This window comes from Danio rerio, chromosome 17, assembly GCF_052040795.2.
Source record: "Danio rerio strain M-AB ecotype USA chromosome 17, GRCz13ab, whole genome shotgun sequence".
Taxonomy (NCBI): domain Eukaryota; kingdom Metazoa; phylum Chordata; class Actinopteri; order Cypriniformes; family Danionidae; genus Danio; species Danio rerio.
In genome coordinates this window covers 26,145,238-26,160,939 of record NC_141037.1, presented here as the reverse complement: position 1 = coordinate 26,160,939, position 15,702 = coordinate 26,145,238, and the positions used below count along the sequence as shown (strand labels likewise).

The 15,702-nt window shown below is 36.9% G+C and overlaps 1 protein-coding gene across 2 annotated transcripts; it reads right to left on the bottom strand.

Moving 5' to 3' along the window:
* Positions 1-1,385: 1,385 nt before the first annotated feature.
* On the bottom strand, positions 1,386-15,469 carry wdr43 (WD repeat domain 43). 2 transcript variants are annotated; one of them, NM_001018166.1, is given in 18 exon segments: positions 1,386-2,210; positions 2,304-2,359; positions 3,661-3,730; positions 3,828-3,941; positions 4,060-4,123; positions 4,213-4,244; positions 4,838-4,924; positions 5,594-5,737; positions 7,216-7,341; positions 7,887-7,973; positions 8,058-8,220; positions 8,318-8,382; positions 8,483-8,585; positions 11,486-11,604; positions 11,692-11,812; positions 13,299-13,420; positions 13,583-13,717; positions 15,242-15,467. In NM_001018166.1, coding segments are annotated over 18 exon segments (1,953 nt in total). In that variant the 5' UTR covers positions 15,443-15,467; the 3' UTR covers positions 1,386-2,066.
* Positions 15,470-15,702: the final 233 nt, after the last annotated feature.

The following is a 15,702-nucleotide window of genomic DNA, read 5'->3' as shown; positions in this document are numbered from 1 at the left end:
TAAGTTTAGGATAGTGAGCAGTTAAAATTGGTCTCTTTTTGTCTCCTCTGGGTTTCTAAAACAGCTTGGGATTAGAAATGACTCACAACAGACATGAAGAGATGCCATTTTTCGATAAAACATTTGCAATAGATTAATTATCATTTTTGTTTAAATATATATAACAGTGGGGGGTCCCCCACAGTCCAAAGACATGCAGTACAGGTGAATTGGGTAGGCTAAATTGTACGTATGTATGAGTGTGAATGAGTGTGTATGGATGTTTCCCAGAGATGGGTTGCATCTGGAAGGGTATCCGCTCCGTAAAACATATGCTGGATAAGTTGGCGGTTCATTCCGATGTGGCGACCTCGGATTAATAAAGGGACTAAGCCGAAAAGAAAATGAATGAATGAAAACAGTGTAATTCTCAATAGTTTTGGCCAACGCAAACAATTATTTTCATAAGTCCAACATCCAGCTGCTGGAAAACACACAATCTGACAAAAGAGAAGTCATCTTTCACTACTGTATTGTTTTTAAATAGAGAAAACAGTTTACAGGTTTTGTTCTAAATCTTGGGCATTACTCTTGAAACAAAAAAAAAAAAAAGAGCAGTAAAAAGATATGAAGTTCCAAAAGTGGCTCATGTTAAAATGAATTTAAATATTAAGTCAAATGCACTTTTTTTTTTTTTTTTTACAAGAGGCTAGATAAATTGTAAAGCTCTACATTATTATTGCTATTTTTATTCAAATGGTCAAATTCTGACTGAGGAAAGTTGAATGTGCTGGCCAGTTTGTTATTTATAATTTGCCTAAATGATGATGGGCTGGTTTTTAGTGTTTTTTTAGCTCCACTTTTTAAAAAAAATAAAGAACCACCCTTTCACCAGGCTGGCTACAGGCCTGTGTGTGTGTGTGTGTGTGTGTGTGTGTGTGTGTGTGTGTGTGTGTGTGTGTGTATATATATATATATATATATATATATATATATATATACACTGATATTTTATGCAAGTATTTATTATGTTTAGTAAAACAAGATGCTGCAATTTAAGGAAAGGTTTGCGAGTTCATTGCAAATGAACAGTTAACAGCATTGCAAGACTTAACAGAATCCGAGTTGAGAGTGCAATCTTGAAGAGAAAAATGTGTGCAGATTTTTGTACAGCTAAAACTAATGTTGAAATATTACAACAGTGGACCTTGTAGGGTTAAAATATAATATAAAAATTATATATATATATATATATATATATATATATATATATATATATATATATATATATATAATTACAATGCATGTTTTGAACCTTTACTATTCTAACCGAATGGATTCACAATAAGCATAACTATATAATCTCCATGAATAGATCCAAGAGAAGATCCAGTAAACAAGCGATGAGAACAAAAACAGTATTTATTTCATTTAAACTGTACAACAGTTGTTGATATATTGTTTGCATGAAAAGTTCTGGTTGGCTGCAACCACTGTATAATTATCATACACACCTCTGTGACTGTTTTTAGGATATTCGTTTTTCTGGGAAAGCTTCACATTGTTTTGTCCTCAAAACTGAGAACAGTCATGACTCCAGAGGGTGTAATAATCTTCTTCTCAAATCACACACAGGACACAGAAGTCAGACATGAGAAATGACTGTGACAGCGAGTGTAATGACCACAGATAAATTAAAGATGGACACTGATGATGAGCAGAATCATGATCATGTCATATAATGGGATCTTATGGACATGGGACGCCCAATTAAGAATGTAATCTTGCAGGGAGATGGAGATTTTGGGAACCCCAGAGAATCCCATAAAAAGCCGGGCAACAAAACAGAGGCCGTTTCCAAATCAAGGGAAAAGCGACTGAAATGGACCTCGAATGTGTTTGTTTGGGCTGTCAGTCTGGGTCATAACAGTTCAAAAAAGGACAACCACAGATCCAGGCCGCAACGGTTATCGAAACTCTATAAAACTTCACCTTTTTGTTTTGTTACAATAAAATGAAAAGTAAAACAAAATCATATATATAAATGTAAGGGTCCTTTTATCTGAATCCTGCAGCCTGATTGAGTACTATTCCTCCTCACTCTCATTTTCAGGGTCCAGATCTGAGTCTCCATTTGCTTTTGATTCCTCATTCATGTCTTGGTCTTCCTCATCTTTGTGGTTCTTTTTGTCTCCAGTCACCTCCATAGCCTCCTCATCCTCCTCCCAGTTCTGAAAAAACAAATCAACATAATTAAATTATTATGTTATGTTATTAATTTTGCAAATCGACAATAACAGCAAGTGGGAAAGAAAGACTCTTACATCAGAGTCATCCTCAGGACGACCTTCATCTCCTGAATCTTCATCCTCTGAAGACTCTGTAGAAAAAAAAAAAAAAAAGAGGAAAAAAAAAGATCTCTATGTATTTTATTGCCATATCAGCATTAAAGGATAAAGTCAAAACATTCCATCTAAAAACTTCTGAGAAAAAAAAATTATATAAATTGTATATATTTTAAGCAGAATTACAGGTTTGGTATGTATGTATGTATTCATGCATGTATATATGTGTATATATTTATAAATATAATAAAAAGAAAGTTTAAGAGTTAACTATCTGATTTAAATAGCAAAAATGGAGTACTGTGGTCCTTCACTGTAACGCAGTTTACTTTTTAGCAGTTTCGCTGATTTTTGTCATTCTATTTGATGTTCTGATTAGCACATTGTGTTCTGTGTCCTAATTAGCTGTATACCACTGTCAATCAATCTCCTCCATGCCGTGTCTCCTGTACACTACAGAATGCATTCAGCTTGCTAAATTTACATACACTGCTAGCGAAGATCGAAGATTTGACTTTGAACTGCTGTATTGTATGTTTGGAATTTTCCTCTTCACAATGTCGAAAAACGTTCTGCACCGTCAAAGGCACCTGCAGTAACACCCTAAAGGCAGAGGAAGACGCCAACCTTCGCACTAGAAGTTGACCTTCTGGACATACTAAAGATGGAAGTTGTGTTGATTTAGGGTGCCATTAAAGAATAAATAAATGAAGATTAGATGGTTTTAATCTTTGGTTTCATTTTATAATATTAGACTTATTTTTCTACAAAGGTTAGAATTTTTAGAGTGTTTAAGCTAGAGAAAAATGTGTGAAAATGTGAATGCCTGTCTGAGGAAAGTGTATAAAGTATGTAGTGAGGGGTTTTACAGATTTAAAACCTCTATAATAATTGTAAAAATAAAGCTGACTACTTCACAACTTTCACCTATTGCAGGTTATTTTTAAAACTTGACTCTCGCGAATAATGAGGGACCACTGTATTTATCTTTCTGTTGATTCTGTTACTGTCATACAGAAACGCGAGACAATATACTTGTACATTTGCCAACCACACAAAACATGTCAAATAGATGCCTGCTTTTAATCTAAAACTAGTTTGAGGCACATTCTCATTCTGAATATATCATTCAAAAGCATTGTCTGCTACAAGATCTCTTCCAAAATTTTCCAATTTCTTCAGTAAAAAAAAAAAAAAAGTGTTGGCACCATGATTGTTAGACAAAACTTGCAAAATTTAAAGAGGATCACATTTTACAATCTTTGTTTTTGTTGTGTCAGAAATACATTTACTTATATCAGATTCTAATTCTTTTAAAATAAAGGAAATTCTTTACCTTCTTCATATACCAGCTTTGCTGTGTGATCAATTTCACCAACTTTTGTTGCACTGTTGCTTGTCGCCACCTAGTGGGAAAAAAAGTTTAAAAATTTGCCCAGAAAAATAAATTCAAGCTGCACTTAACTCCTAATGTGTTCTGGTCGCTTGTTTTGAGCAGCTCACCTGTGTCATGAGCAGGTAGAGTTTTCCATGGAGTCTGGTGATCTGATGATATAACTTCACCCTGCTCTCGATCATTTGGTAGATTGAGCCCAACTGAGACACTAGATCTGGCAACTGACGGGAAAAGAGATGCACACAAAAAATGAGCAAGACACAAAAACATGATATAATCTACCATAAATACAAAGATGAAACGGCAGCAACAAAACCTTATTAACTAGTACACACTTACTGAAGACAAGTATGATGTGTGTTGCGTAAGTACAGCCTTAAACCAATGAACTATAAGCAAAGCCCTGCGGAGAAAAACAAAATCAGGTGTTATAAAAAGCTCAGCTTTAAAAACCCTAAAAAAAATAAACAAACATGAACAGAAGTGACTTACGCGTATGGATGTCCCTGCAGTCTTCTGGAGAGCTAAAACAAAACACAAAAAATCATTAAAATAAAACAAAGGGTTTTAAAATAAATCTCCTATGCTCACCAAAGCTGCATTTATTAAATTAAAAACAAAACATAACCAGCAAATTAATAAGATAATGAATTACAATGGGTTTTCTTTATAACAAAGAACCTTTTTTTCTGAAATCATTTTAGTATGCTGTTATGTACCGGGTTTCTGCAGGTTTCACCAAGTCAAATTTAAGACTTCTTAGGAACTTTTTCAGAGCATCAATTACATTTCAGACTTGTATAGAGCTAACACGAATGATTTTAATGGCCCAGCAGATTTTTTTAACTTGCCCCATCAAAAACTAAAACTAAATTGTAATTAGTTATTTCTTTACATTCATATTCATCTTAATATTCACATATTTAAAATAATGTGTGAAAACAAGCAGATCTAGTTGTATAAATACTAGCTAAAAACTTTAAGACCCTACGGACACGTTTTTGTATGTTAAATGACTCCTCAATTTAAGCCAAATAAAAACTATTAACCCTAAACGTTTGAAAGGCAGTTTAACATGCATGTATGTATATAATACAATGTCAAAATGACAACATACCTCTTCCAGCAATGGCAGGACAGCAGGAGGTGGTAACCGAGCAACAGTGTTCTTGATCAACGTCTCTTTTTTGGTTTGAAATATTTTCTGTTACAATAAAACAAATCAGAAGGCGTACATGAACAACTTTCAAAAGGCAAGGACTACTTGTCACTGCACACTTAAAACCCTGCAGAGTTCCTAACTTATATTTTAAAGCAGGGGTCACCAAACTTGTTCATGGAGGGAGATTTCAGCTCCAACCCTAATCAAACCCACGTGAACAAGCCAATTAAGGTCATAAGCTGCAGTCACATTAGAGTTTAAGCATGCGATATTCTGTCGTGCAGCGTGGCGAAAAGGGGCGGGATTAAACAAGCTTATTAGACATTTAAAAAATTTCCATATTTTTAATTTCTGTCTAGGCAGGTCATGTTTTGATCCTCGATTGGTCTCACGCAGTCTAGTGATGCAATTTCACAGGTCAGAGTTCACCAAGCTTGAACTTTGCACCGCAGCAACCTGCGAAACTTGACGCATGACCCTGCGTTTCCAGTCTGACGCATTCACATGCATATGAATGGAAGTCTACGGGAGGAAAAGCCGAGTGTGACTGCAGCTTTACTAGGTATACTTGAAACAATCAGGCAGGTGTGTTAAGGCAAGTTAGAGCTAAACCCTGCAGGGACAACGGCCCTCCTGGACTAAGTTTGGTGACCCCTGTTTTAAAGTGATCGTAATTCAGATGATTACAAGCATTTCTGTAGTGCAACTTACATTAAGGATCTTCTCATCTTTGCTCTCTAAGCCCTGGACAAGCAGCACAGCAAAACTGTCTGTCTGCAGGGAGGACGAGCCTTTATCAGCACCTTTTCTTCCAGCACTCAACTCAATCTGCTCCAACCGTTCCTCGATAGACACCTACAGCAGGATAGAGAGGATTATCATGTTAAAAAAAAACTATATAAGCATTTTTACACAAAGTGTAATTGAATTCTCAACTGCAAGTCTTTCACAAAATTGAAAAATGAACATGTGTCAAAGAGACCAGTTTGACATTTTCAGTGTTGCCAGATTGGGCGGTTTTCTGTCCAATTGGGCGATTTTAAATTTGACTGTGTGGGTAAAACAAGGTTTTTGCGGTTACATTTAAAATAGATTTTAAAGTATTACTATTTTAATTTATAAATCACTAAATGGTCTAGGACCTCAATACATAACCGATAGGCTCACTGAACACAAACCAATCACTAAGATCTTTAGGATCATATAAACTACATTTTACAGGGGTGGGCAAACTCGGTCCTGGAGGGCGATGTCCTGCACAGTGTAGCTCAAACTCTGATCAAATACAGCTGCTTATAAATAATTAGCGATCCTGAAGACACAGATTAGCATGTTCAGGTGTGTTTGCTTAGAGTTGGAGCTAAACTATGCAGGACAACGGCCCTCCAGGACAGAGTTTGCCTGCCCCTGAATTAGAAATTCAGTCAAAGCAGGGTGAATTGGCTTTCAGCTACTATATGTCCTTCGCTGCTGAAATCAGCTTCCAGAAATGATCAGATGTGCTCCATCATTAGACACATTTAAATCAGGAGTGAAAACATCTGTTAACTTTGCATTAAATAAATTAAAATTCAATAAAATGTTTTGGAAAACTTTTGGGCTGGAAAAAGTCACCTAAATTTGGCAACACTGGACATTTCATGAGCATGTAAAATCCTTGTATTGATTTTGAATTAGAAAATTCCTAAGGAAGACACCGTAACATTAGGGACCAATTATGCCGCTTTTTACAATTTTGGCGTTTTGGTGACTGTCACTAAATTCAAATGAGATTGGGCTCTTTTTAAGAAGAGGACAGAGCTACAAATGCTAGTCAATGACTATCTTCAGCAGGTGAAAACTAATAGCAGACAGCTGCTGCTTACTCAGAGCTGGTAATGCTAACGAGAAAGAAATAATCACTAATGGGTCCATGGCTTTTGCTACATCTATTCTTCCAAGGTGGAGCGCCACACCAAAATTAAATCCCACCACGGCTAGATTACAGCTTATGTACAGCAAGCAAAGAAATTTGCATACTCGATCTCGACTTGTAATACTGCGCTCAAGGCATGCGTCATAGAAATAATGCCATGGGCAGTTGGAAGATCTGTGTAAAAGGCCTAACATCACAGCTGAAAAAGAAAAACCTAGAGGAAAAACTGGGGTTTCATTTAATAATGCTATGGTTCAAAAGATTGTAAGGACAACAGTTTATAAATCTATACTAAACATAGGGGAGCATTACAGAAGAAAACTTTCTTTGTAGTATTCTGGGAAAATAGATGTTTTATGGTGTAAGATCTAAATACAAAGAAAACATCCAAGGCAGCTGTGACAAAATGTGGTCTTACCTCTGTAGTACTGGCCCCTTTTTTCCTTTTCTCTCCTTCATTGGGAGTTAATTTAATTGGTGCCTTATGTCCTGGAACTCCTGGGATTAAAACTTTGCTTTGCTGATTTACAACTGGTGTCTTCACCTAGAGGAAAATGTTCAAATAAGTGCAGTAAATTAATTAATGACTCTTAAGTAATGGCATGCCAGTGATGCAGAAGATACAGGTAGCAGACAAGTAATATATTCATTGATATAGAATAAGAAAATCTAAAGAAAATCACTTTTAACTTTCTTTTAATTCAAAAAAAGAGATTTCACAAGTAAATCAAGTACATTTTTTTAGAATATAATAAAGATGCCAAACAGAGCCTAAGACTTGCTTTTTTTTATATAGTGTATATTTAAGTTGTAAGTGATTAAACATTTCTTTAAACATTTCATCTATTAAATGTGTAGTTCACATACATTGTACTGCAGTTTGACCAATAAATATGATGAAAGTAAAATATCAGGGTAGTCATGCAACTTGTAAAAAAACATGTATAATAAGTATGCAGAACAAAAAAAGCTGTAATTTTGATTGTTTTTAAAAAGTATGCCGAGTCAATAATAATGATGATGATACAATCAATATTTAATCATTTAAAAATATAAAATATACATTAACAGCACACATGCAAGTCTTACCTTGGAGACAGTCGTGTCTACAGAAAGAGAAAGTGTGGCATGTACATCTCGGTTCAAGCATGTGTGCCTCTCTGATGTGTTAAAAGGCTGGGGAAAGAAACATGGCATGATAGTACAACTAACCAATTAAATAACTTCTTATAATCAAACAGGAGTCTCTGCTGTACTCACTGTTTTCTCCATGACGGGCTGCAGGTGATGTCCATATGCCAGCATCAGGTTCTGTCTGTCCGCACACAGAGCAGCTGCCAGTAGAGGCACAGGCACTGGAGACTCTCCCTTCATAGTGGACACCTGAAGGGAACACGCTGGAGACAGTGGCTTCTTACACTGCCTGTGGGAGACAAATACCAACATCAGCTTCAGCACAATCTAGTTTTAAAGATTTAAAATATTTACACTGATATTTATGAAGAGAAAGACAAACTGACCCATTCAAAAAGTGCTCAAAAAGATGAAGCTGCCCATCCTTACAAACCACTGCTAACCGCACAGCCTGAAAAACACACAGAGGGGTGTTAAAAATAATATGCACATGACTGTAAACTCAGATTAGAGGGCTAATGAGTCAAAAAAAATGTGAAAAAGATCCTAACCTCATCTTTGCTGTTGGATGTCTGAAGGTCTATGTGTTGGGGTTCATCTGTCAGAGTAAAAGACACCACAGAGTTCTTGTCTTTGCCATCGGACCGTACCTGCCTAAGGAGCAAAAAGGCAACAAAATAAAAAAACACATCAGTTTAAAGATCATCACAATTCCATAATCAAAAGGCTTGTGCAAATCAGGACGATTTTTGTTTATGCTTAACATGAGCAGAGACATTTTTCAGCATTCACACACAAGAGATTTTCACCGGGGAAGAACACACTGTGCAAAAATTCTCTCTGACATTAGATGGTGCTTAAGAGACGCAAAAGAAAATTATGTGAAAAGAAACACCATCATATACTATTTGATCTGCAACTTCTTTCCATAACTCCCTTTTATTGACATTTTTATTTTATTGATATTTTATTTTTATTCGCTATCATAAAGGGGGATTTATACTTCTGCATCAAGAGCATGCATATGCTACACGTGGACGCATAGCTCTCGCCGTGGCTGTCGGCCTTGCTGACGCGCACCTCATAAAAAAATGTCTACTACACGTCGCAACAATGCGTATCGCAAGCTCGGTGAATGGTCGGCTTGGTAACACTGACAAGTGTGGGCCGGACAGAGCCACTCGAGTCCATTGGAGCAAGTGTTTACAAGTGTTGAGTCCCGTGAAGGAGCTGCAGATGGAGACTGTTGCTTTGTGTTTACCTTATAGTTAAAGTTGTTGCACGTTCGCCGGTTTCTGCCTCAAAACAAGCGAGATTGAGCCACTTGTACATTAAGGAAGCATTCAGAAAAAACAAAACACCAGCAAAGAAACTCAACACAGAGGAATATAAACACCTCACTACCCGCTAGCGTTTCGGAAGTGTTATTGCAGAGGAACATAAACAGTGCGCAGAAGTATAAATGCAGGGCAAGACGCAAGGCATGTGCTGTGGGTCCCGCCGATCACTCAACACAGAAGTATAAACCAGGCATAACTCCTCATGAAAAAAGCAGCTCCAGGTTAATCTTTCCCTTCCTTGATACATCTTTCTTATCCTTAAAAATGTGTTCTCACACAGACCGGTGCCACAGTGTGCCAGACTTTCTTTAGTGTCAAGACTTTCAACGACAAATAAATGTAAGAAATCATCCTGGCATGCACAGACCTTTGGAGTATACAATACTGACAATACCATGAAGCAGATTTCATTTGGATAGAAATCTGTGGTTTATTGAATGAAAACAAGCCAATTTTAAAATTTAGGTTGAATTGTTTTTTCTAAGGTTAACTTGTGTCCTAATGTAGAATGAACCAATGCAGTTTGAGTCCACTTTGAATCACCATTTTGACAGGTTTCTTAAATCATCCACTGAATTAGAACAACAGTTGAATTACAGAACATTATAATTACGGATTCTGCCTACACAGTACATACCATTGTGTGAAAACAAAAACACAGGGGTAAAATCAGGTCTGAACTTTCTCATAGAACTCCAACTATTTGGACATGAAGAAAGAGTAGATTTAAAACAAGACTCAACAGCCATCCTGTGCAGTGTAGAGCTGCACGATTCTGGCTAAAATGAGAATAGCTACAGAATAGTCTGTAGATGTAAAATAAAGGATAATATGAATTGGCGCAATTATTATTGTTTTTTTGTCAAAAAAAAACAAAAACAATAATCGTCTATCATTAAGTAGTCGCGCGCCCGCACTACAGCTTACAGTCAGCAGCTCACGTCACGAGTGATTTCCCAGCCACGAATACAGCATTATTAAGACAAAAATGACATTTTTAGGTGAATTATACTTTATAAATACAGTGTGACTCTTTTAACATCATTTGGAGGTGTCCATGTCTCAGAGCAATGTATGAGAAAGAATGAAAAGACCCGTGCGGCCGCCTTTGCTTCTCCCCTGATCTTGAAAATATGATTGGCAGAATCGTAGAAATGCTGGATTAAGATCATCTAGGGGTCGAATCGAGATTGCGATCTTTTTACGATTAATTGTGCAGCTCTAGTGCAGTGCAAATATAGAGTTATAATCACAAAAAAGCCTTGGCACTCTGTGGTAGGTGGGGACTAAAGAGGATATAATTTAGAAGAGGGCATTTCATAGCATTAATTAAGTCACCTATGATGCAAAATCAACTTTTAGAAGCGGCTTGAACAGAACTATGTGTAGGTATATAGTGTGACTTCAGTCATATTGGAGTGAAATAAATGTTTTTTTTTATTTCTTGACGATAAAATACCAGCAATTTTGATGCCCACTGCAATTTGGCATGAGAGTGCAGTTTTCCTCTCTCACTGAATTAATTGACAGGCGCTTATTAACATGTCTCTAAAGTAATGCGCATAAACATATCCAGTAGCATCATGGACTTTTATAAAGCAGTCTATATTAACTTGTATAAACCTCACAACAAATACATCAATTTGCTTGCTATTTTGACTCATAAACTTTATCCAAGTCTGTTTCTGTCACTGACTGATATTTATCTGATGTGTTGCAGCAGGAAAAAGAAGACATGCATGGTGTAATAGTGGGCAGAGAGAACCAGCTAATTTGCATTTAAAGCACAAGCTACAATGTTTTCTTAGTCCCAAACTCATATTTTTAGCAGGGTATACCTTAGACACATCAAGGAGAAACCAAAGTCTTAACTTACATCTTGAAAAAAGGGGTGAAAATAGGAGCCCCTTTCAGACCAATTCAAACATTCTTATGGTCTGGATTTAAATGTTTTAATAACAACAAGAAAGCATTGATGTCTAAAACTTACAGAATGCTAGGTCAAAGGTCATAGTACAATGACTTTTATATGTTAAAAAGATAATTAAAAATTTGATTTCATACTTCATGATCTCTTTAAAACAAACCAAGAAAAATATCTTACTGCTTATTTGTCTATCGCTTCTGTCTTTATTTTAAATGACAATGAGCATTAAAAAATCATTACGGTCTTATTGTTGCGCACCAATGTCAAATAGCAAAGCTGTAACATACCACACACTCAGGAGTCTGTCATGTACGGCTCCTGAAAGGAAATACATCCCATTGCTGTCTGGAGGTCGTGTTGTGGCAAAGCATAGAGTCGTAACCATGGTAGAGTGACCTGTGAATTTCTGCACATTGGGAAGATTGATTTTTAAATCTGAAGCCTTTGTTGTGATTTATCTGTGGCTGTCAGTATGAACAGAGCTCAGTCTTACCCTGTACACTTCCTTAGTCTCCAGGTCCCACATCTTGATGGTCATTCCTGCAGAGAGCAGCATCTTTCCATCTGGACTTATACACAGGCTGCTGATAGCGGATCTGTCTGCCTTCCATTTGCTAAACACAGAACATGTACAGTTAACCCTTGCGTGCTGTTGGGGACAATTAACTCTTAATTTAGCCACAACTTTCTCTGTTTGAGCAAATATGATGATTTGTGGTGACCAACCTTATTTTAAACCATATTTTGAGAAAATGTATTGTCCTCAACAATACACTATTTTACTAGCCTTTGTTATGTTAGTGTCTGTTTTTGCTCCAATAACTTATTTTCAAAAAAAAAAAAAAAAAAACAAAAAAAAAAAACTTAGGCCCAATCCCATTTCTTTTCTTATTTTTTACCCCTACCCCTTCAAAATAGTGTGAAGAGCTTCCTAAAACAATCCCCTAAGTGTCCCCTAAGAAATGGGAGACCACTACAACACCCTAACACGTAATCGTAAGCTCTTTATTGTAGTTATTCCAGTTGCATTATTTTTTGGTATTTACCTTCAGGAATTCACCTAAGGCAACAATATCTTGTTGTCATAACAATATAATGTGACAATAAGCTCATAACTGTACTGTGCATTTCCACTATGGCCCTATTCATCTATAAAAACAAGAAAACAACATTAACGCTAATACGATAATAACCAGCCATTAGACTTTTTTACAGGGTATCGGAGTGTCAGAGTGACATGTAAAAGTATGTTGTGGGACTGATACAGGAGTTATTATTATGGATTATGGATAGTGAAATTTAGCTTTTTTAAAATCATTTTTTTAAAGCATGACCGTAAAACACAAACTCTGTTATGAATGTATTTAAACATTTGTTGTAAAAATTCATAATGGCAAAAAATTTATTAATAAATTGATGCGTCTCCTGACTTGCGTGCCAGCCATGTTGCCGTTGTATTCTGGGAAATTTTTTGTACCCCTTGGTTTCTAGTTTGGCCTTGGAAAATCTCAAGTTTCAAAAGCTATCTAGCCCTTTCCCTTAGCCCAACACCTTGAAGCTAAAGAGAATTGGGACACCCTACCCCTTCACATGAACATGCAAAATGAGGGGTAGAAGTAATGGGGAAATGCTAAGGGGTAGAATTGGGACTGGGCCTTAGGTTCTGGCTTTTATTTGAAATGTGTGTTTGTGTGTTATAAGAGAAACATTTGTGCACTTGATCTTGATATGCCTAATAAAATCAAAATAAGCACTTCAGCTCTCAGTACATAGTAAGCATAGCAAGTGAACATACTCCATAGAACTCCATATAAAAGCCAGAAACTTGTCTGCAGTGCCTTATCTAATGGGTTAATGGGACCAACTGATGATCAGCCGTAACATTACACATTTAACCTCATCCAAAAAGAGAAAACCACCACCAAGGCAGAATGTATATGCTGTCAAGGATTTGCATTTAAAAAATTCATTATAATGACATTTAATGAGGCAAAAACAGCCACTTAAATATTGAAATGGTATTTAATTGAACAATACACAAAGGGTAAAACAACAGAAATAAAGCAAGAAACCCACACTGGTCAAACATCGAACACTTACCAGCAAACTTTCCCCGTTTTCAAGTCCCACTCGGCTATGTGTGTGTCATCTGAACCGCTGTATAACACAGAGTCTTCTGGATGCCACTGGACGCTGTTCACAGGCCCACTGTGTCCTCCATCCTGTTATGGTAAATCATCATTAACATCTATTACCTACTTTATCCCTTAAGAATCTTGTTATTTTGCAATTTGATTATCTCTTTTGGAAAAATTGAAGTAAAACCTCTCAAATCTTTGAGATGTGCGCTATGAATACTATAATTAATGGTCATGATTTCTCACCAATGTACAATGCAGGTCTCCCTTCAGTGTGCTGTAGATGAGGATGGTGCCAGCAGCAGTGGCCAGTGCCAACAGATCTGACTGCTCAGCTGATGAAGCCGCATCACATTTCCTCCTCTTCCTCTGAGGCACCTCCTAAAACACAAAAAAACATTATCATTAAAACACAGTCTATTAAAGTTCAACACAAGTTTTTTCTACTTGAAATTATTCCACGTCAATTCACCAATTTCCGATAAGACAACTTTAAACCACATCACCTACTAAGAAACATTTAAGTTATCAAATACTTGCTAGTATCCATTTTATTTCAACAACAGTTTTTAAATAAGATAGTAATTTTACCTTACAGAAAACAAACACTGATATTGGAGACAAATCTTTGGCATTGACTTCCTGAATCTGTACTTTACCAGTACTACTTTATGACAGACCTGTTCTGCATTTGCTTTGTACTTAAAGTATATTTTAAAAACATTTACAGTATTTTAATACTCGAAATTAAGATACCTTGGTGATAACTTGAAATTAACCTGAACCCATTATAGTCATAAACAGGCAGCTGTAAAAAAAATAAATTGAGAGACCACCTCAAAACTTTAATTTTAATGTGGATTTACCATTTGTAGATACATTAACTGAGTAATGTTAAGTATATACACAAAACTATCAATCTTCCCCTGAATATTTATGGTCAGAAAACAACTGAATATACATTTAGTGAGCTATTGTCTGTAATTAACTAATCTAAATAATAATTTATAATTTAAGGTTTTTCCATTTTTCCAGAGCTTGGCATAACACAGTGCTTTCCAGGGTATGTACAGTGCAAGTGCATATACTGTAAAACAAAGAGAAGCCATTTCAACTCCTCCTAATATCTAGTCACTACTACCAATGTTGACTAATTGGAAAACTTTGGAATTAGTACCAGAAACAAATGAACAAGAAAATGTGAAAACAGAACGTGAATATTTGATTTCTATATGCAGCATTTGCTGTCTGTAACTAGTCACAATGCAATAGTTACTTGTCAAAGCTTAATAATGTAATCTTCTGACAGAATTATCCATTACCTCCATCGTATTGAAGTGGTTAGGTGCTGATCTTTGATTTATCAAACAGCAACAAGTAAACCACCGCCATGTGACCATTCGTCATTTCACTCAAATCACTCTAAATAAAACGCGGATAACTGAAACGACAAACATTTGTAACACGAACACACGCGTTGACATACTTTTTGTTACAAAACAACTTACACAAAACCATCACTTTTGTCAGTATCAACTTATTCTACCAATGCCATTAGGCACAGACACTCAGCAGAAGGATAAACTAAGTGTAGGAGTCCTGTATGGGTAAGCAAACGACGTTCTGGCATCAGCTTAGAGCTTTTTCAATGCTTTGTGTGTGATTTTGTGCAGGACGTGTGGAGCTCGCGGCCTGTTTCTGAACATGTGCCACACTCAACATGTGCGCAGCGCACTGCACGAGCGCACTTATAACACAGCCATAACAGACATTACTAAATGACCCCCAGTTCAGTTTTAGGATCGCATTCGTGAAAAACACCCCACTAAATAGAGCTGAAGATACAGCAACGGTGCAATGTGTTATAACAGGCCTCATCCCCCGACTGCTGTGCGCTAACGTTACCTGAACTGCTCGGCACGGACCCCATGTCACACACGTACAGGCTGCGCTCAGATGCGCGGAAGGCACGTATTCCTGTTGTAGGGTTTTGCTCTCGGTATTCCAGATTCGCAGTCTCCCATCTTGCGCGCAGAGAGCCAGAAACTGATGTGATTTAGGGCTGAAGGCGCAGGGTAACGCAGCTCGGCCTCCGTCCGCCGCCATCTTACCGTTCCGCGTGCGTCCGTCTGCACGGGAAACACGTGTGAGAGAGAGAATTGGAAGGCGCGCATGCGCAGCAGCGCTGGCTCTGCGAAAAAGCTAATTGGTCCCGCTGGGTAGTGTGGGCGTGACAATACTGTCATTAACCAATAACTAAAGGGTGCGGAAATGTTCTCAAGTTTTTTTGTAGTGTAGCGGAATTTTGAAAGTGAGCATAATATTTGGGAGATCCCATGAAAATACAGTGTTAATTAACTGGAGGT